Source organism: Acartia tonsa, chromosome 11 (genome assembly GCF_053477335.1).
Source record: "Acartia tonsa isolate MP-2025a chromosome 11, ASM5347733v1, whole genome shotgun sequence".
NCBI classification, from domain to species: Eukaryota; Metazoa; Arthropoda; class Copepoda; order Calanoida; family Acartiidae; genus Acartia; species Acartia tonsa.
In genome coordinates, this window is record NC_137270.1 from 14,862,984 (window position 1) to 14,885,894 (window position 22,911).

General features: G+C 32.3%; 1 protein-coding gene across 1 annotated transcript in view; it reads left to right on the forward strand.

Annotated features, from left to right (window-relative positions):
• Nucleotides 1-22,911, forward strand: part of LOC145332482 (kinesin-like protein KIF13A) — a 124,524-nt gene that overhangs the window by 20,850 nt on the left and 80,763 nt on the right. The window contains exons 2-3 of the mRNA XM_080177484.1: nt 11,475-11,623; nt 12,226-12,288. Coding sequence (XP_080033610.1) covers nt 11,475-11,623; nt 12,226-12,288 — 212 coding nt within the window. The remainder of the gene's footprint in view (nt 1-11,474; nt 11,624-12,225; nt 12,289-22,911) is intronic.

A 22,911-nucleotide genomic window follows, 5' to 3' on the forward strand; every position in this document is an offset into this window, starting at 1 on the left:
GTGTTTTATATTATACTAGCAGCTGCGTACCTAGTATCTAGGGATATTAAAAGGGACATGAAAGTGCAGAAAAAATAACTTAAAACCTTACAACGGCTTTTTTTTATAAAATTAAACAGCCTAAAACCACCCTGGGACCTACAAAAAGCTTCACTCTAAAGGAGAACCATATCGGTTAAGCGGTTGCGAGATCCTTCACTACAGACAAGAAAAGCTTACTAAGCAAATTAACTAATTAACTATCACTACCCTCAATATCAATTCCTAACGGTTGGAGGATGGGCCGGGAGGTGGCGTTAAATGCCTGCCCCCCCCCCCCCCCTTTGTTTTTTTCTATCCTATTTTCTGTGTATAAAAGGTAGAGGGCTATAACTGAGTGACTTTCGAAATATGGGTATGACACATAACTGAGAATTGAAATTTTTTAATACCTCCATCCTGGCGGGCACAGGATGCCAGCAAATCTGGTAAGGTCATTCAGGTAAAAAGTAAAAGTATTTTTTTACTTAAACAAAGCATTTCATGTTATCTAATACTAAAATATCCTATAGTCGTACACCCTCATATGCTATATAGGTGTTCAAGTCGATTTTAGGTTCCAGGTATAATCCTGCAAGTCTTCAACCTCCAGGTCTCCAGAAATCTTTAAATGGTTCCTGTGACCGCAAATTTTTACTTGAAGATTTCAAATTTAAACTTAGGCTTTTTTATATATCTTCATGAAATATTACAATTTCATAAATCTTTTGCCGTTTACCTGCCAACCGTTGGTTTGCGGCTGGCAGCTGCCAAGTATTGCTGCCACCGCCAAAATTTATGTTTTAAGATTAAAAAAACAGAGATTTTTGTTGTAAAATATAAAAGATTATATTGCCGGATATCCGGCCGGATATTGAAACTATCCGGCCGGATATCCGGCAATATAATCTTTTATATTTTACAACAAAAATCTCTGTTTTTTTAATCTTAAAACATAAATTTTGGCGGTGGCAGCAATACTTGGCAGCTGCCAGCCGCAAACCAACGGTTGGCAGGTAAACGGCAAAAGATTTATGAAATTGTAATATTTCATGAAGATATATAAAAAAGCCTAAGTTTAAATTTGAAATCTTCAAGTAAAAATTTGCGGTCACAGGAACCATTTAAAGATTTCTGGAGACCTGGAGGTTGAAGACTTGCAGGATTATACCTGGAACCTAAAATCGACTTGAACACCTATATAGCATATGAGGGTGTACGACTATAGGATATTTTAGTATTAGATAACATGAAATGCTTTGTTTAAGTAAAAAAATACTTTTACTTTTTACCTGAATGACCTTACCAGATTTGCTGGCATCCTGTGCCCGCCAGGATGGAGGTATTAAAAAATTTCAATTCTCAGTTATGTGTCATACCCATATTTCGAAAGTCACTCAGTTATAGCCCTCTACCTTTTATACACAGAAAATAGGATAGAAAAAAACAAAGGGGGGGGGGGGGCAGGCATTTAACGCCACCTCCCGGCCCATCCTCCAACCGTTAGGAATTGATATTGAGGGTAGTGATAGTTAATTAGTTAATTTGCTTAGTAAGCTTTTCTTGTCTGTAGTGAAGGATCTCGCAACCGCTTAACCGATATGGTTCTCCTTTAGAGTGAAGCTTTTTGTAGGTCCCAGGGTGGTTTTAGGCTGTTTAATTTTATAAAAAAAAGCCGTTGTAAGGTTTTAAGTTATTTTTTCTGCACTTTCATGTCCCTTTTAATATCCCTAGATACTAGGTACGCAGCTGCTAGTATAATATAAAACACCAGTTTTTGAAGAAATTTTTTTTTGTGGGTATATTCCCTTTTGTGGCAACGCCCCTAAAGGAGCGATTATTCGTATTTTCACAGTAGCTTTCCTCCTATTTCTAGCCCCTCGTGGGGGACTCCTTGCGGGGCCAATTGCCTAACCCTGCGGGGCAATCACCTAACCAAACATAACCTAACCTAAAATAACCTATTAAAAGCAATTTTTAAAATACAACGAATCGCCCCTTAAGGTGCGTTGCCATGAAAGGGACTATATCCTTTTTTGATACTTTAATATGTAATAATTTTGCCGGTTATCCGGCCGGATACCGGATATCCGGCATTTGAAATCAGCCGGATATCCGGTATCCGGTATCCGGCCAAAAAAATATCCGGCCCAACCCTAGTTAACACCACCCTCAAAACTTTTGTGGTGCGTTTTTTTATGGGGGGGAAGGGTTAAACTTTAGATATTTCTGGGGGAAAAATAATTTTTTTTTTTTTGGGGGGGGGGGACCTTTTAACACCCCCCTGGACGTCTTTTACTGCGTTTGAATTATAAATATGCATATAGAAAAAATACTTAATTTCATATTAATTTCTTAAATAAATCTTCGCACATAAGTTTTAACCTAATGAACAATTCTATTATTCTTAGTGGTCAGAGAGATCTAATGGTACAAACATTTCCAGACTTTCTTCCTTTTTGTAATCAGTAATCATTAAACCACAGACAGAGTAGGGTTGGGTTAAATCTAAATTGTTTAAAATATTACTAAAATCTGGGAGGTAGGGGACATTGGACTGGGAATCACACTGGTGCCCAAAGTTTTATAATCACGTTTTCCTATTCGTTGACTCTATAACTTTGGGTACTTTTACTGAAATTTGTTGTTTAAAACTAGTAATGTCTAAACTTTTCAACCAATTGTCTTATCCCTTAAGATCCCTGACTAAAATGCAGTCAAATTACTGTTAAAATTACTCTCATTGTTTATCTTACAAGGATGACAACATTCATAAAAACGAATTAAAAAATCGGTCAACAAAAAACTAAGTTGCTACGTCATGGCTTTATGTCAAACTAGCGGGTACGTTCTAGAGGCCTCTAGGGACACTTTGAGGGGGGAATTCGACCTTCAGCCCATATTCAATTTTAGTTATTAAAATAATTGGGGTAGGGATCCTTTTTTCTAATGTTCCCTTGGGAAGTAGCGGTATCCCCCCCCCCCAAAAAAAAAAAAGTGGTAGACCTTCCCAGGACCTATGAGTAACTAAAGGAGAACCATATCAGTTAAGTAGTTACACTTAGACATCCTATTACTCTTATGTAAGGATTATCATAGAAATATTAAAATTGTATAGATTGATTTTGTATTATAAAATAATATGACGGACTTACCCAAGTTATAGAGAAGCTACGCTTAAAAAATTGGTCTCATTGTTAAAAAAAATATGATATTTAATAGTAAATACGGTTATTTTAGTAAATTGGAGCCTTCCTAAGACATAATCGATATATTATTACTTGGATGTTGCACCAGAATTTCATGTACTCTTATAAAGTGATACTCTCAGCTGGCTAAAACAGTAATAGCCTCCATCCACACCCTAAACCACATCCCCTTCCTAAATGAACGAACTGACCCATGAATAAGGTGCAAATTAGCACCTAAATTAACAACAAATTTTCCTCAGATAATATATCCACGTATATTATATCTATTTAATACATATAGTCTAGGATTTGAGATGTTCTTTCGATACTGCTAATTTTTAACAGTGCAGCTATAATATAAATATTGTCTGTTTATACGTCACTCCGCTCTAGAAGGTAACTGCGGTTCTTATCTATATTACCTAGTATATTTTTAAATATGGTTAAACTTCAATTAGCTTTACAATGAGTATGTTATATTTAGTCAATTAAACATTTTTTAACAATTGGAATACTAAATAAACAATTAAAATGTTATTAGCTGATTTTTAAAAATACTTTTTGGCATTTGTCTTTTGTATAAGTATTGTTATATATTTTAGACATATTTTAACTAGAATAGTATCAACCACAAAACCATACCTGTAGCTATGATTGTAATGTTTTTATGTCCTTTTTTGCATAAATGAGATAAATTTTTAATAAATCATTTTGCTTTTAATATGTTTCCTTAAACAATAGTATGTAATACCATAGGCCAAAATAATAATTTTTATAATTAAACAAGGATGACAACATCCATAAAAGCGAAATTGTAAATTCAGATGGTAGGACAAACGAACATTAAATCTTGTATAGTGATAGAACATAATAAGCTGAATATTAATTTATAAGTCTAAACAAATTTGTTATAAATTGATAGGTACGGACTTTCTTTATAGAATTAGTCCGCTTTTTTATTATACCTTACTGCTACAGGAATAATCATGCAAAGTTCGAAATCGATAGGACTATTTAAGCCCAATTAAATCTATCTATTCTGTTAGAATGCACGGACGGATTGACCCCAATTATAAAAATCTATAAAAATCATCGACTTCAATTTCATATATTTAAAATGTCTATCAATTTTTTTCGAAGAATCTAGCGTATAAAATTGGGAATCTAGCTTTTCATTAAAACTATGCCTATATTGCATTAGGGATACATATACATGGATTTTAAGGGATAAGACAATGGACTATAAATTTACACTGTCTCTACAACCTAATAAAGATATGAAATAAACCCTGATAGTTAATTAGCTAACAAATGAGAGAACGTGTCTATATTCGGGTACCAGCTGTAGTATAATTTACACTCCAAGATCTCCTCACTTACTAGATATGTAGGAATTATATTTAATGGTGTGCATTAACTTCCGCGTATTAGAGACAGTTTGAGCTGTTTTAATAATCTGCTTTTTTAACAGGGATCTGAAGGGATAAGACAATACAATAGAAATATATGTTCATCCATCAAAAATGATAATCAAATTATTGATTTGTTCAGCAAAATCATGAATTAAAGTTCAAAAAACTTTTTAAGCCAACGAATTTGAGAGTGTGTTAATTAAACTTTGATAATTTTATATGCTATACGTTTAGATACTTTGATATGTATTTTCATTTTATTTCTAGATTAAACACTTCCTTTCAGATTATGCACTTTAGTTGCGAGGCTGCCTGTCTGACAAATATCACAATCTATTTTTTTTTAAAACCCACCTTTGTCGCGAAATATGGTTAATATAAAAGTAAAAGAATAGAGGAAGCAGGGGTTAAATAATTGTATGTTCACGGGGTGTGGACCCTGTGCCGACTTTTAATTGAGTCTTTGAATATCAGCCATTGGCGTCGGAACACATTTAACACAGCCAAGTTGCTACAATAGAGCAGAAAGCAATTTACTAGCAGACGTTGACATATTATGCATACTTTTATTGAAAACTGTCGATCATATAATACTATTCCGATAATGACATCAGGCCTTCTCCTTATGGGTTGATATAAAAATAGCATAAACATTTTAAAGGATTAACTTCAGCTTTTTTCTTATTGTGGATGTTTTCATCCTTGTAAAAATTAATCTGTATTATCATATTGTTCAAATGTCCTTTGCAAAAGTGTGTAAAAAATTGTTGTATATTAAGATTAAGTATGATTATCTTGTATTTCTTAGTGGGGTTACATTGATGTTAATTTTTTCAAGGCTCGGCAGCCGTTTTAGGCACCTTTTTTTGTTGTCCTCCAAAGTTAGCTGCATTTTTCAGTAAAAAAATGCAGAGGCAGACGCCTGAAGAGGTGCTTTCAAGATCACAGAACCGGTCCCTATTATTATTTAGGAACTAAAAAAATTACAATCTAATTCAAAATAGGGAGGGGGTTCTGTGGTCCCTTAAAAATTTGAGGTAAACCAACCAGAAATAACTTAGGCTATCCAGTGCAAAGTTAGCTACCTTATCCTTTATTTATAGTTAATGATACTCGTATATCACACAAACAGATAAATGAAGTCAGAATGCTAAAATTAACTTTGCCCTAAGGCCTTTCCTTATTACAAATTTTATACAAAATACTTGAAAAATATATATACCAATTATGTTTTTTGTTTAATTTATCATGCGTGTATTTTTAAAGGCAAAGTTTTTCTATGATTAGGGTTGTTCCGTCCGTACATACGTCCGTCCGAAACGGATAGCTCGTTGACTAATGCATGTTAGAATTTTCCTTTCGATTTCAAACTTTGCATGATGATTACTATAATGAAAGTTTGTCCTTATGCAGTATCATTATTTCCGCAAATTCATGTACAATGTTTGCTTCAAAACTTTTGAAACTTTTAAATTAAATCTTAAACTTGCGTAAATTGGTTTAAATGTTTAAGTCAATACTGTTAATTTTGTTTATCATCATTGGGAATTTCACTAACTTATCTTCTATTGTCTTATCCCCCAAAATCTGTGATTGAACCGTGTTATTAATCTGTTTACAATTAGATAATAAGTTATTTTAAAACAATAGATTGTATTTTAGTAGGAAAATACATAATACATGCATTTACTTGTATCTTAGGGCTAAATTAATAACAATTTGTTCCATTATATGTAAAAGGCATAGATATTATTTAAGTTTTTAAGTCACAAAATGAATTAAACAAATGGGTAAATTGATTTACACTCTAAATTATAATAAACAAAATTGCCCCTTTTATAAATAAAATTAGGTTTGGACACTGATTACTTGTGCCAACATATGAGGGAACGTTTTGATAAACCTTTGTGTAACAGTATAATTTACATTCCAATGTCCCCTTCCTTCCTGCTAACAATTACTTTATTTTACTGGATAATACTTTACTGTTTATTCACCAACAAAGATATATACATATTATTTCTAATTATTGCAGGGATCTGAAGGGATAAGACAATGGCCGATAAATTTATGTACAATTACAACCCCAATGATGATACACTAAATTTCTCCTTCTTTAGATTACTAATAGTGGTTAAAACGTTTTACTTTCAACATAATGAACCAACCCATCAAAATTCAATAAATGTCTCCAAAAATTGTTAAGCCAACGAATAAAAACGTTATAATAAAACTTTGGGTACTAGTGTAATAAACAGTCCAATGTCCCCTTCCACATTGTAATTATTTCCATAGTTGAATATTTGAAACTAAAATTTAGGTATAAAAATATTTGACAATGTAAAAACACATTTCCTCTTAATCCCTAAACATCAGGGAGGGAGGGGACAATTTTATTAAAATAAACTGATACTCAAAGTTCATAGCTGTATTATATTATCCTTTAGCATAAAAACTTTGGCACTTGAAGTTAATTATTGATATTTAATTGGTAGTTTACAAATAGTTTACAAACTAGAACCGTTTCAACCAATAATTTTAATCCATAAAAGGGGTGATTTTGTTTGAGAATGTATATCAATTTATCACCCATTGTCTTATCCCTTAAGATCCCTGCTAAACATAGCCTTGAAATTTGCATTGAATGGAAGTATATAAAAAGTATAAAAGCCTATTCATAAAATCATAAAATTCAAAATTGTGCTACTATTTCTTAGTATTATATTCTATTAGTTGGGAAGCTACTCTTATGATTAACAGTTTCTGTCCGCCTGTCTGTATATCTGTAATGCGAAATTATCCTTATGTTTCCTTTCCTTTCTCTCACTCACCCCTCTCTCTCTCTCTCGTTTTTCTCACTTTCTCTTCATCTCTCTCTCGCTCTTGCTCTATCTTTCTCCCCCTTCTTTCTATCACTTTCTCTCTTGCCCTTATAGCCTATATTCTAAAAAAGCTTTGCTTCTATTGGATATATTAATCCTATTTCTTTTTAAAAGAGAGGAGGAAATTGGTTGATCTTTGAAAAACTAAAATATTTCATTCAAAAACCCTTTATTAGTTTATTGGTACTTCGCTACTTCCCTTCAGTTATTTTATTGAAAAGAAACTTTACATTATTTTTTAATTTTGGGGTAATTTTTTCCAGGGCACATTTCTTGGGAGGGTTAAGGTACCCATCCCCAAAAATAGAAATAAACCTTCCCAGGACCTATGAGAAGCTCCGCTGTGAAAAAGAGCTATATTGGCCCAGTGGTTTGCGATCCTACTTGTACATAAGTATTTGTTGTTGTATATAGTAGCTCTGCATCTAAAAAATACATTAAATCAATGCAAATGGACAAGAACTATTTAAGGCAAGCATTTGCACAAATTGCAGGGATAGGACATCCTTGTAAAAATCAATTTCAATCCAAAATTTTTCGGTGCAAAAAATCGCAAAAAAAATCTTTGAACCAAAAATCATGACTCACTCATGATCTTTATGATGTTTGAATGGTCTGCATATACTCGTTATAATGATGTTGTTTTTTTGTCAAAGTTTAGTTTAAAAGACAATTAATAGCATTATTTAATAAATAGACAAAAATATTATAATTATAAAATTATATTTTTGTTGATGCAAAATTCCTAAAGCCATGAAGAATTCTACTAATCCGCTTTTTCAGCTTGCACTAAATTCTTTCTAAATTTCCATTTTAAGTTTTTACTTTTTCACTTTTTACCGGGCAAAATGATCAAGCCTTGCTAAAATGTCTTTTTAACGTACATACGGACGTACGTCGTACATGCATACCTAATGATAGAAAAGATTCGCTTACATAAACGCGGTAAATGATATTTTAAAAATATAATTTTGACAATTAAAATATTGCTAACTGTTTTAAAACAAGGATGACAACATCCATAAAAGCGAAGCACTGAAACGGTAGGACAAACGGACATTACACTTGTATAGTGTCAGAACTAAATAATCAGAATATAAATGTATATGAGTCTATATTAATTGTAAGTAAATTTGTTGAAAAATTGCTTGATGCAGGATAATGATTAAGGACATACTTACATTTTTAGGACTTGATTTTGAAGTTGCTTCGCTTATAATATTGTACTTTGTTGTCCATGGAATCAGTATACCAAAAATCAGATCAATCGGAAAATTAGATCACATAAAAATTTGTTGATAAAAAAAGTAAAAAATCAACATGTTGAAAATGGACGAACGGACATTCTGGTAACGATTATAGAGTTGTTACGCTTTCTAAATTGTGCCTAACTACTACAGGGATCACCATAAAAAATTTGAAATCGATACTACAATTCTAACATGCCTAAATTAACGAAAAAAGCTATCCGTTACGGACGTACGGACGGACCGACCCTAATTATAGAAAAAAGTCTCTGTGGATCAGCTGAAATAAATTTCCTATTCGAGCCCTAGTTTCCTAAAGATAGCCTGATATCTAGTTGCCGAATGTGTACGCAGTTTCCTGAGTGTTTCCTCATCCTAGCTCAATATTTACTACTAGCTAAAAAAGCTTCAAACTTCAAAAAAAAAAAAATCAAAATTTAAAAAATTCAAATTTATAATGTATATTGTATAAATCGTTTACACATTCAAATTTTGATTTTTTTAAGGGAAGTTTGAAGATTTGTAGCTAGTAGTAAATATTGAGCGAGGATGAGGAAACACCCAGGAAACTGCGTACACATTCGGCAACTAGATATCAGGCTATCTTCCTAAAGTGTACAGCAGATAACCCAATTATTGCAGACCCTATTTTCAGCGACTCCGGTCAAATGGAAAAGCGATTTAATGTATAAACGATTTATACATTATACATTCAAAAATTTTAATTTGTCAAATTTTGATTTTTTTTGAAGTTTGAAGCTTTTTTAGCTTGTAGCAAATATTGAGATAGGACGCGGAAGCTACGCACACTTTCGGAAACTAAATTTAGTTCATCTATCTGTGCACAAAGTACCAGGGATCTTAAGGGATAAGACAATGACCGATAAATTGATTAAAATCCCAAATTATAATTAACAAAATCACCCACTGCACTGATAGGAATCAATGTCATAATAGAAGAGTTTAAACACTACTAATTTTGACCAACTAATCAAGATTCAAGTACCCAATTTTTAAGAGGTTTTAAAAATTTTGGGTACTAGTACCCTTCGTCCTTGACAAATACTAGCAATTACTTTTATGGCCATGTTTTATCAAATATTTGAAAACAAGGATAATTATGTTCTTGGCATGGAGAGAGGGGACATTGGATTGGAAATAAATCTCGTACCCAAAGTTTTAATATACCAAAGTTTTCTCATAATTGATGAACAATAATTTATCATTCATTGTCTTATCCCTTAAGATCCCTAATTACAACTCTTTTCTAACCATAAACAATAGTCATATGTTGATAGAATAACTGCACAGCTAAATTATTCGAACAAAAAAGCACAAATAATTGGACGTTTGTATTTTACATTTATGATTAAAGAGTTGTTACGGCTCTTGAAAAGCATCTAGAGTCCTAAAATGCAATTTTGTATTTAGAATTTGTTATAGTCGAAGGTATTCTACGATCACAGCCGCCCCGTCCGTCCAAACGTTCATACGTTCGTAAAATATAGCTCTGATCGTTGATTTAGACATATAAGAATCATCTTATCGACTTGAAAATCAGTGAAGAATCTCAATAAATCTAATAAGTTGGTAAAAATGTCATGTATTTTTAAACATATAAAAAACAAATATAGTTATCATCCTTGTTTCAAGTTAAGCCAGAAAGAGGGAGGTAGGTTGTGCTAAAATTTCGTAAAGGTGTTAGTTTTAAGGCTTAAAAACAGTAGTAGAACGATAACATTTATGTTAACTTTAATAAAAAACATTGTCTATACTTCTTTTTAATAAGGAATGCACGTAGGTATACAGTGAATATTATCGTTCTACTACTGTTTTTAAGTCTTAAAACTCACACATTTACTGGATTTTAGCACATCCTACCTCCCTCTTTATAAATTGTAGGTCGACAAAGATAAGTTTATTAGAAGCAAAGCTATTCTGTAAGTCTATGTCTGTCCGTTTGTCTGTAAGCTACTAGGGATCTAAAGGGATAAGACAATGACTGATAAATTGATGTGCATTCCAAATAATAATACACAAAATTACCTTTCAGGAGATTAAAATTAGTGGTTCAAATGTTTGAACACTCAAATTAATGATCCAACCAATCAAAATTCACTAACAAAAAGTCCCCAAACGCCAACGAATAAGAAATCGTTATTATAAAACTTTGGGGACTAGTTCAATAAACAGCCCATTGACCCCTCACTTCCTGGTAAGCTACGTTAATGTACTCAGTTTGTTTGTCTATTCTTAATATTTTTAAAGTGGTCGTTTTATTCATATACTCGCTAAAAATGGATGTTGTTACTTGAAAATTTTTATCTATTTTATTTGTTTATGAATTTGATTTAATAATTTATTGATACAATGCAAATATAATTAACAAAATAGTAATTTATAATTTTGACTACCTAAATATTTTAATTTTCAAATCGTCCAACCGACTTTTAAACCTTTAACGAGAATGCAGCTTTTATCTGCGTAGCAACTCTATATTTGTTACCAGAAAGTCAATACATCCTTCTTTTATATATGGATTTTTAAATTTCTACATGTAATAAGAGTTTTATCTAATAAAAATTGAAAATGGCGATAGAGAATAATATTATGACGGGTTAGCATTACATGATAGTTATTATTGCATCATATAAACGGTTTGGAAGCCATACTGGGAATAATATTCTGTTTCACTTTCCATATATCTCAATGTGTCCTTCTCAGTGTGATAGAAATGGAGCAGAACTCAACCATCCTGCGGACACCTCCGCAGGGGAACAACCAACCAACCGACCAGACAGACAACGCCAGAGGAAAATCCGCGAAAAGTTTCAGCTTTGACCACTGCTTTGATTCTATGGATAAGGCCACAGGTATGAGTTAACCCGCTATTTTGGCACATCCGCTCGTTGTCGGGAAGGTGATAGGTTCGAATCTTGAACAAATATTGCGGCATAACTAAAGATAATGTTGCTTTGTCGGATGCACGACATTAATAGTTAGAATAGGGGGAATACCTCGAACCAATAACAGGCGCGATTCTGTACCATACACAGTTAAGACCCAGGGACATTATGAATTTGTGATTTTTTTATTGGAATTTGTTTATTTTGGTTGCTAATTTCTAAATTTTCTGCTAACCTCCATTCTCTTTAATACAGCTTAAAACCACCCGAGAACCTATGAGAAGCTTTTCTAAAATGGAGAACTTAATTGGTTGAATAATTATCGATATCTTAAGCTACAAACAAAATAATCTTACTACTTAATATTACAAGCGGCTACGCCCCTAGAACCTCTAGGGGCAATTATTGTGAGATATCATCTCCCTAAATAGTTAAAAACCTTCAATGGACCCATAAGAAGCTTCATTGTAAAGGATAACCATATCGGTTGAATGTTTATCGATATCTTAAGCTACAAACAAACAAAAAAACCTTACTGCTTTATATCATAGGATGTATTTCTGTTTTAGGTGCTTCCCAGGAGCAAGTGTTTGATTCTCTTGGCGCTGATATTCTTGACTATGCTTTCAAAGGTTACAAATAACATCATTATCAGAATATGGTTAATTTATTGGTTCGATCAAATTCAAAACATTATTAAGGACAGCGCATCAATAAATTTTTTTTAAGATTTAAAAAAGAAATTGAGGATTAAATTTTCCCCATAACCTTTATGCTCTAATCCTGCGGGGCTATACAGTGCCCAATACAACCTAACCTGATCTATTGTTATAAACAAAAAATACCTTTCCTCCTCTCCTTATATTTTTTTTTACAAAAATAAGGGGGTTGGGGCATCGTTGTTCAACAGGGTACTTTGTTTAAAAGCGCAAAATAATCTTTCCTTTTTTCATTTGAAATCTTAAAATTTGATATTTAAAAGCAGGAAATACTTATTATTTACTTAAATATCATTATTTACGGGTAAATTTTTTCCACTATAAGATATTTAAGTATTTAATATATAATTATTATATAGTTTATACTTGAAAACAGACAAAATAAATATAAATTGAAATATTCCAATAATAAATTGGTGTTTTCTGAATAAAAAACTATGAATTATTCTTCAAGTACCATATCCCTTATATGGTTAGCTTCGCTTGCAATCTCTGAGACATTTATGATGAATTATCATAATCTATGTACAATGGATATGATATACGTGGATTTTAAGACAGGGGAAAATTTGTGGACCTCATTTATTGATCAGTTCTTTCATACAGTAGTAGGGGATAGGGTAAATGGGGTGGTTGTGGGGTATTGTTATTTTAGCCAGCTACAAGCATTACTTTACCAGAGTACATAAAAAACTGGTGCAACATCCAAGTAATAATATATCTATTATCATTACATTGGTCATGGGAGTAACGGATGAAGAGACATAGATTTTTTTACGATTTTTAAATTTTTCATATATTAAATTTCTGCAGTAAAAAAACTGACCCGAAGATAGTTAATAACCATATTGTATATCTTGGATTCGTGATTTGAAAGAAATTGTCCTTAGAAACGTAAATAAAAATTCTTAGCAGAGGAACAAGAAAGGACATTATCTTGTTTTATTTCAATAAACTAATCCATCGACCATTGCCTACAAAATTATTCTATAAAGTAGTAAGGTTTTTTATCTGTAATTAAGGTTTGATAACTTCTGAACCGATTAAGCTCTTCATACTAGGGAAGCTTTAAATAGGTCAGTGGGATGCTTTAAAGCTTCTTTATTGTCCACTTTGAAAACATATCTCCACTAGATGCTAGGGGCGCAGCTGCTAGAACATGTATAAACATGTAGTTTTTTTCTTTAAGTGACCGATCCCTTTTACCTAAGTATGGGAACATTTTTGATATTATTTATGTTTAATCAGTCATGAACCATAAGTTAAAATGCTAAAAAATATATATTTTTATATAAAATAGTGAGTTTTTTTTGGCTGAGCTAAAGATTTCAATTAGCACTGAACTTAGATCACCTTTTTTAGGGAAGCTTCATATAGGTCTTGTGATTGTTTTAGCCTATTTTAATTAAAGATCTTAACCTTAAAATAGAGATCCCCTGATACTTGGGACGCGGCCGCTATTCACAAAGTAGTAAGAAAACAATTTTTATGAGGGAAATATTTTTTTGTAAAATCAATGGAATAAAGAAATATTAGTTTCGTATTACTCCCTCCCCCATTCCTCTTGTTTTAATTTAAGGACGGGGTTGCTTGGTCCAGTATAGTTTAGAAGGAAAGTCCCTTATTAACTTTGTTTTAATAAGCAAGAGTTTAATTACAAAACAATCATCTTGGATTTCATTATTTAATAAATTTGCTCTAAATATAAAATGTGAAACAATATCTAACGATTTTTAACTAAACAGCTACTCTATAACTCGACCATTATTAAGATCAAAATATTTAAGATTTAAAAAGATAAAGAGATGGGGACCACTTTTATTTGAGAAAGCCCAATCTTTCCCGCTTTTGTATTACTTTTGAGGAGTACGATTCCAGTTACGTCATATACGTTTCGGAAAAGAAAAAGGGAAGGGGGGAAGAAAATCTCTTCAAAAGAGATGGGAAAAAAGGGAAGAGATTTTCTTACCCCCTTCCCTTTTTATATGACGTCACAGGAATCGTACTCCTCAAAAATTATACAAAAACGGGAAAGATTGGGCTTTCTCTTTTATTTTATGTTGACATTATGCTACCTATTTTGCTTACTTCTCTATTGGCTGTGTATTCTATGAATATACATATATGTTTGTAATGTAATGCTATTAGGCAAATGTGATTTTCTCGGCTGTTATTGAAGATAGAAAGCTGAAATTTTCAGTAAAGATTCCTATGACATGCCCTCTCTTTTCCTTATTATGACAACTGAACATATGCTCACATTATTGTTTGTTGTATGTTGTAGCCATGATTCTCTGAAGTTAGGACTCAATTGCACACAGAGACTGGAAGCTGTTTGTATTCTATGTATGTTACATTACAAGCTGACCCGCAATTCTCGTGGAAGCTTCTCCATTATTACATCACCCTGGCCTAGAGTTTTGGCAGGGGTTTTATATTAAGCCACCCTAATTAATGACACTCTCATACGAGGAGCATGGATTAGGGAAAGCATGGTTAGAGCTGCTTGATTTGTAGAATCCTAACTTCCTACAAATCTCCCCCCTTACAACCCTAGGGCATCTTTGAGAAGGTTGCGTGATCATAGTCTGACAAATTGCGACAACATTTGTCAACCAAGTACAAAGTCTATGTGGGGACTTGAACTCGGTTTCTCCCAACCACAGCATAGTGCGCTAACCACTACACTATGGGACACCCTATGCTCACATTATCCGCCTGTTCATCGCATGATTAGTATCTGCTTCGCTAGTTAAAAATGCTATCACCCTTGTTTTATTGACATAAAATAAAAAATTTTAAGTATCTTTAAAATCCAATTATCTCTAATTTTACAACCAGAAATTATCAGGTAGGAAGGGAACAATGGAATGTAATTCATGCTGTTACCCAACGTTCCAGCATTAGTTGACTTCAAAACTATTATAAAATCTTTAAGAATTGTTCATAATTTTCAACCAATAATTTTAATCTAAAGAATTGGTATATTTGTTTATCGTCATTGGGAATGTATACCAATTTTTCTTCCATTGTCCATTCCTTAAAATCCTTGGAAATTATTGAGGATAAGGGATAATGCATCTCAAAACAATTATACTTAACTCTATCTAAACTGGTCATACAGTAATATGCAATTGACCTATCTCCAATAATTTTTGTATAAACTTGTTGCTTCGCCCTTGCCTCTAGGAGCGGGCGGGCGAGGTCATGGAAATAGACTCTAACCTTTTCAAAATGTTTAAAAATCACCCCTGAAATAAAATATTTAAACCAACAATGTAAATTTTATATTGCTTGCCTATGCTATATCTTTATTTATTTTATTTTAATATGCGTCAGTAAAATGTTTTTTACTGCTGCTATGTCTGGAGAGTGTCATCAATAAAAAAAAGTAGTGAAGAGATGAAGCCTAATGATATTACTTAAAAATTTAGAAAGTTTAAATTTGTTGGAAAGGTCAAAAATGGTTTCTTTGCTTCCAAATTTATATTGCCCTCAAATAAAACAGCTTATAAATAAAAAGGAAATTTTTGATAATCTTTACCTTATTCAAATACTTTTAGGAAGAGGTGTTATCCTCCCCCCTACCCCTACATTATATTATAACTGAGAAAGTCCTATTTCTTAACCCCTCCATTGCTGGCCCGGGACTAATACTAAACTTGCTTTACAACTCTCATTGGTTGAACTGAAGACTTTTTAAATCTTGATTGGGTTGAACATAAATTCAGTGTTCACACTTTTCCACTTATAATCTTAATTAACAGAAGGGGAAATTTCGGTGATCTATAATACAAAGTAGAACGATGTCTGTCTGTCTGTCCGTCCGTCTGTCCCTTAAGATCTCGGTAATCACAGAACCGATTGGATTCACACTCTTCAGTGAATATACCTACTGGTCGTGTGGCGGTTTTAAGCTATTTTTTCTTGGGGGTGGGACACCCCCCCCCCCATTTTCGAAATGGAAGCGGGCACATCAAATTTTTTATATTTTTTTAAAATTGACTAATGGGCCCCTTGAGTCTAGGGCAAAGCCGCTAGCTAGAGATATAAAATAAGTTTAACTTTGAATTAAATTATCTTCATTTTTCTTTGCTGGTTTTCAAGGCTCATTTTTTTGCAGTTTCTGAGAAACTTGAAATTTTGCAAATGGTTTTCTTTAGAATGTAAAGAGTAGTTGTGCAAAATATTGATATCTTCAAATGCAAAACCACGTATCGATAAATAAAACAAGAATTGTTTGGGAGCAAAGAAGTGTAGCTAGCAATATACTTTAAACAAGAATAGCAAATGTATGTGATAGGAAACATAAAGAAAATATGTTAATTAGATCTATTATTGATAACCGTACGGGCAGGCAGATATTTTAAATTATAAGTCAGCTGAAATGTTAACTTAAAGTTAGGACATACTAACAGAAATCTAAATAAGTTCTGTAGAGTAGCTTAACAACTTTAAAAGTATAAAGCCTAACTATTTTTGTTAAAAAATATTTCATGATGCTTTTTCTTATATCTTTGTAAGGTTTAGTTTTAAAGATGTTTCATAAGACTTCCAAAAAAGAAGAATTCTAGCAGCCTTTTTTTATGGTCACATATGCTACAATTCCATAAAGACCTTTAACAAAAAATAAATAGATAAGAGTTCATTTGGGAAAGTACAAAAGAGTTATAAGCAAGATATTGCAGAAAAGCTATCTGGACTTTTATGTTAAGTTGTACAATAAGCAAAGTAACAATTTTTCTATAATCGAGTCTTCTATACATATGGATTTATGATAAATGGATAATGATATTGTGAGAGATTCTTGCATACACTGATAAAATGTTTCTCACAGCTGGCTAATATAACAATATACCCTACCCCTCCCTAACCATAGAGGAGCGTATTGATTGATAAATATCTGGTGATTATATTAGCAACATAAATTAACGAAAATAAATACCATGTAACATTATCCACGAATTCTATAACCATTACTACACACGTATTGGTCAAGTTACTAAGCATGGTGTTCCCACAAACCAACAGAGGCAATTTTAGATAGGTACTTCAAACTTGTTGTATTTTCTTTATGAAGCTTAGGTTATTTAATTTTTCTTTCATTTATAGTATAAAATGAAAATTTAGGCTCTTTTGGGTTAGATAGGGTTAGGGGGAAGGTCCTAACAGGCTAGAGCTTAAGAAATAACTGTCTTTTCGTATCAAGTTTGTACATTTACTAACCAATAAAATAGCCGGATTCTTCATTCAATGTTTTTATATTTTATTGATTTACTGAGTATGAATCTATTCATTCCAAACTAACGATTTTTACTTTATTTTACTTAACACAAGCACAAATCCATCTGCAACAAATCTCAATTAACCGGTTTTATTATCGGGATCAAGGGGACACCAATAACCGCGTATATATTGTTATCTCATCCTATGCTGCGGTCAAAAGGTTTTCTAAAAGCAATCAGGTGTTTGCAAAATATGTACTATTGGCCGTTAGCGGATTTTTGTGTGCAAAAAAATTAGAAGATTTTTTTGGACCTAAGTTTAAAATAGCAGATTTTAGCAACTTTTTAGGTATTCTGAATTTTCAAAGTTATAAAAGTTTTTTCAATAATTAATGGTATAAAGTAGTAAGAGATTTGTTCTCTAAATAAAGTAAGCGTCACACAGGTCCTGTGATGGTTTTAGGCTAATCTATTTTCAGAATTAATCTTTGGGATGGTTTTCAGCTACTTTTCTAGCCCCTCTGCTTCATCGAATACAGAGCCTCTAGTTATAAAATGTAATAATCTATATAACAATATTTTTTTCCTAAAGTAGTGCGGCAATAAATATTTTCATACAATATTCATTGAGATTTTTTAGACAAAATGTAAAAGTAAACAGTAACAAAAAACTTTGTAAAGAAAATCATAATTATTCAGTTTACACTTGAATTTCGTAGAGTTTTTGATAGAGTTTTTGATAGCTTAATTTTTGTCCATTTTAAATCAGTGTGGCCCTGGGAAAGTATTGGAAGAAAACAGTTAACTTTTTCTTTTGATGCAATTCATTTTATACAAGAGTTACAGAGGGGATACGACAATGGATGGTAAATTATTCATCTTTTCCCTATCCATTCTTTTTGTGTATTAAATAATTGCTTTGCTAAGAGTTGATTTAATCCTAAGTAGCAAAGCCATGAATCAGAAAAGCAAAAAGTATAAAGTTTTTACCCATTTCAATAATTAAATTTTTATTGCTTACTCGTCATTTATTTGGCTTAAGGATCTCTAAAATAATAGTCTCCATATTTAAAAGCAACATTAATAAAAATTTTAATTACAAAATACAAAGTAGAACGATGTCTGTCTGTCTGACCGTCAGAAACGATGGGGTTTCTCTGTTCAGGGAATAAATCTGCTAGTCCTGAGGAGGTTTTAATCTATTTTCTTTGGGGGTGCGACAACTACATCTTTCAAAAAAAATTATACTCCCCAGTGGCGAAACCACTAAGACTCGTGGCAAAGCGTAGTTTTATATAGTAGCAACGATAGAAAAAAAAAGATATTAATAATGTATTAAGTGACATCTGTGGTAATCATTATTTGATAATTTCTTTTAATTTCTAAAATTTTTAAAGCTAGCCAAATGATATAAATTTATAAAAGGGCCAGAATGTCTGTTTGTGTGTCTTGCTGTCTGTATAGAAAGATCTCGATAACCGTTGGACTGATAAGATTCTCCTTTACACGGTTAGGGGTTTATCTATTTAAGGGGAACGTCCATATTGAAAGAGAAGTTTTTATAATTCAGGTTATATAAATATTGCATTTAAAATACATTAAACAAAACGGCAATATCCCTTTTTATCGATTTGTGGACCAATTAGACCTCCCCCCCCCCTCATCACTCATCCCACTTTTAAAATAAATTATTGAAGTAGTTGAAATAAAATTGCGGGAAGGGGCAGTGATCTTAAGGGATAATACAATGAATGATGAATTGATATACATCCCATGATAATCATAATTATTTCTTTTTTTGTTTAAAGTAATTGGTTGAAAAGTCTGCACACTACTAGCCAACGAATAAGCTAACGTGTTTATTATACTTTAGGGTACCCGTGTAATTTATTGTTCAATGTCCCCTCTCTCCCTGAGGAAAGGGGGGGGATTTCAGTTTAACTAACAATAAGGGGGTATTGCCAACAAATCAAAAACTTACGCACTACAAAGATAAGAAAATTTCACATAAAGTAAATCTTCAACTCTTTGTCTTCTAGTTTATTTTCATAAGGTCAAAAAATAATTAAGAATACAAGATACCGAGCACAGCAAGGGTACTTTTGTACCAGGAAATCTCAGGAAGGGATGGGACCTTAGACCGTAAATTATACTCGTACCCAAAGTTCTTTAAGCACGTTTTCACATTCAATAATTTTGCTACTTTAATTAAAACTTGGTTGGTTGGTTGAAACTAGTTGTAATCTATAATTTTAACCCTGGCTGACCCTGCCAGGTTTGCTGGCATCTTGTGCCTGCCAGGAAAGAGATTTTCAAAAAATTCTAACTCTCAATTATGTGTCATACCCATACTTAAAAAGTCAATCAGTTTGGGCTCTTTATCTTTCACACACAGAAAATGAGATAGAAAAAAACGGAGGGGGGGGGGGGGGGGCGATGAACGCCCCCCCCCCTCACTACCGTTAAGGGTTAATGATTTTGTTTATCATCGTTAGTGATGTATATTAATGTAATAAGTAGTAAGTCTTTTCCCAAACCTTACTTACATTTTCCATGTGGTTTTGTGCAAAAAAAAGTTTAAAAGCCTTTTTTCTTTATCTCGAACTTTCAAACTCGCAATCAATCACTCCTATGTTTATGCAACGATTCACAAGTACGATAAGGTACAATTGTAAAAATATTTCTCTTGCGTTTTAAAAGCAAAGCTTTTCTTTGATAGGGTTGGTCCCGAACGTTCTTATGTCTGTCTGTAACGGTCAGTAAAAAATGGAAAATTTTTATTCTGGATGTTGTCATCCTTGTTTTCTTTAGAAATTAGTTTGCCTCTTGTGTTGTATGATTGTTTCAGCCGTTTGTGAGATTGTACATCTGACTTCTTTATGAAATAAAATTTTACAATACTATCTGTCCTCTTCTTTAAAACCTATCTTCGTTATTTAACCTTTTGTGCAAAGAAATATACTTGTTAAAAGTCTAAAATAATTTTGTAAGTGTATAGCTACTAATTTTATAAACAATAGCTCTGTAATAATAATTTATTTCAATGAGAAATAGTTTATTGCTCTGTTAATAGCGTAGCTACTCTGCTTCACGTTTTTTGTCTGTTTGTCTAATCTTTAGTTATGCTAGAACGTTTTGAGATTAGTCTTGTTATATCAAAACTATTGAAGGAATTTTTTTTAAAATCTACTGTTAGATTTTCAATATTTCTCATAGCTGCGCTATTTTTTATCAATATTGTCCCAGCTACTTGAAATTTATTGTTACAATTTAGTTAAAGAACCATATTGAGAAAAAAAATAATGCCGCTCGTCAGCCGCACATAAGCAGCTAATTCAAACTTTTTTTGGTAATTAAATTTTATTGATAGATTTTTGCATGCAAATAATTTCAAGTTCTAAAACTTCGTTTTTTACTGCAATTTACAGGTGACTTTGCGCGGCTGCCGAGCCCGGGAAAAATGAAAATAATTAATTGTAATGATTAAATTGGACACATTTTATAATCAATATAATTTTGTAAAGCAAAGGTTTTCTATGTTAAATGTTAGTCTGTTCATTCCGGATAGGTTGGTTGTTAATAGGAACGAATAATCTATTTCTTTACTCAATTGTAAAATAAAGCCCCTAGCCTCTAGGTCCAATTTCAATAATAAATTTACGTGGCTGTGTTAATATTCCCGACACTATTGGTTGATTTTTAAAGACCTAATTAAGAGTCGGCACAAGGTCCTTGGGATTGGGACATACTTTAACCCCTTCAAGCTCTAATGTTTTACTCTGATTCTTCAATAACGAAATGAAATATTTGTAATTTTATTACTGCGCTAGATACTAAAGGAAATAATCCTTGTTTTGATATAATGTTTTTGAATATTTATACATTTTAATTTAGTATATCTAATTTTTTTGTAATTTAATAATGTTTACACCCAAAAAAGTACAACAAATACCTAAAAAAAAACACAAATATAAAAATTATGAAAAGTGTTTTTCTTTTGCAAAACCCCCACATCGAGAATTTTTTTTGCATTTTCACGAGAAAGAGGGAGGTGTAATTTTTTACACGAAGGGACATCAATAGACATATTTTTTTTTTTTTAAGTACTTTGAACCAGCGATTCACTAGGGGGGTGTGAAACCATTAGGAAATAAAGGAAGAGGCAGGCCTTCTGAAAAATCATACATAGCATCGTATTACAGACAATTTTTCACAAATATTAAAATAAAAAATATCAGATCAATACTATTTTTGTTAGTCCGGGCCTTCGACCTCTTGGTGCTATTTGATATATAAGTTTTCCTACAATGAAAAAAAACCCAAAAAATTTTTGTTTTTTGGTTGACTTAGAAGAGTATATTTTTAACACTCTCCGCCTTTTCTTCAAATCCCACCTATTTGTTATTTTCTCTTTTAGTCTCTCTCTCTCCCTCTCTCTCTCTCTCTCTCTTTACTCTCTCTCTTTTAAGTGCACATATTTATCTATGAAGGAAGTAAAAAATTGTAGCAATTAATAGTTGAATTAACACCCAAATACACATACTTCCACTTATTTTCTCTTTTTTATACTTTATCTGCAAGCAAAACTTTTCTATAATACCTACATAATTGTATACTATAACGGCTGCGCTCTGATAGGCTTTTAAGTGGTGATTCAAGTTTAATTAACAGCCTACTCTTTGTCTAAATTTTGTGTAGTAATTAAATCATTTTGTCATGATGTCATTTGATTATCACTAAGTCGATAATATGAATGGATATATTATTACTTGGATCTTAAACCAGATTTTCATTTTCTCTAATATAGTGAAAAACGCAGCGGGCTAAACTAACGAATCCCCCTGTTCACCCCCTTTACCTCCCCTTTACCTCCCCTTTACCCCCAACCATTTCCTTCCTACTGAATAAACGAACTGACTAACAAAGCTAAATTGACGTCAATTTTCCCCTCGTCATAATATCCACGTATATTCGACTATGACGAATTTCATATAATGCTATGTAGTTGACATAAATGTCATATCGATAGATAGTCACTAGTTTATATACGGTACTTAAAGCCTTAAAGAAAGCTGCAAGAAATACACCGCTTTAATTGCTGAAAGACTTCCACAAATAGGCCAATTTTTGTGTGTGTATTTTTGGTGATTTTGCTTGGGAGGGTGGTAGTACCCTCCCCACAAATTGATTCAACGGTTAGCGAAATTCTTCTGAAGAGACAGACACACTCACACACACAAACATCCTGTTTCTTTATTACAAGGATGATAAGACATAAAGTCTGTATTATAGAAAATAATTGCATCCACAG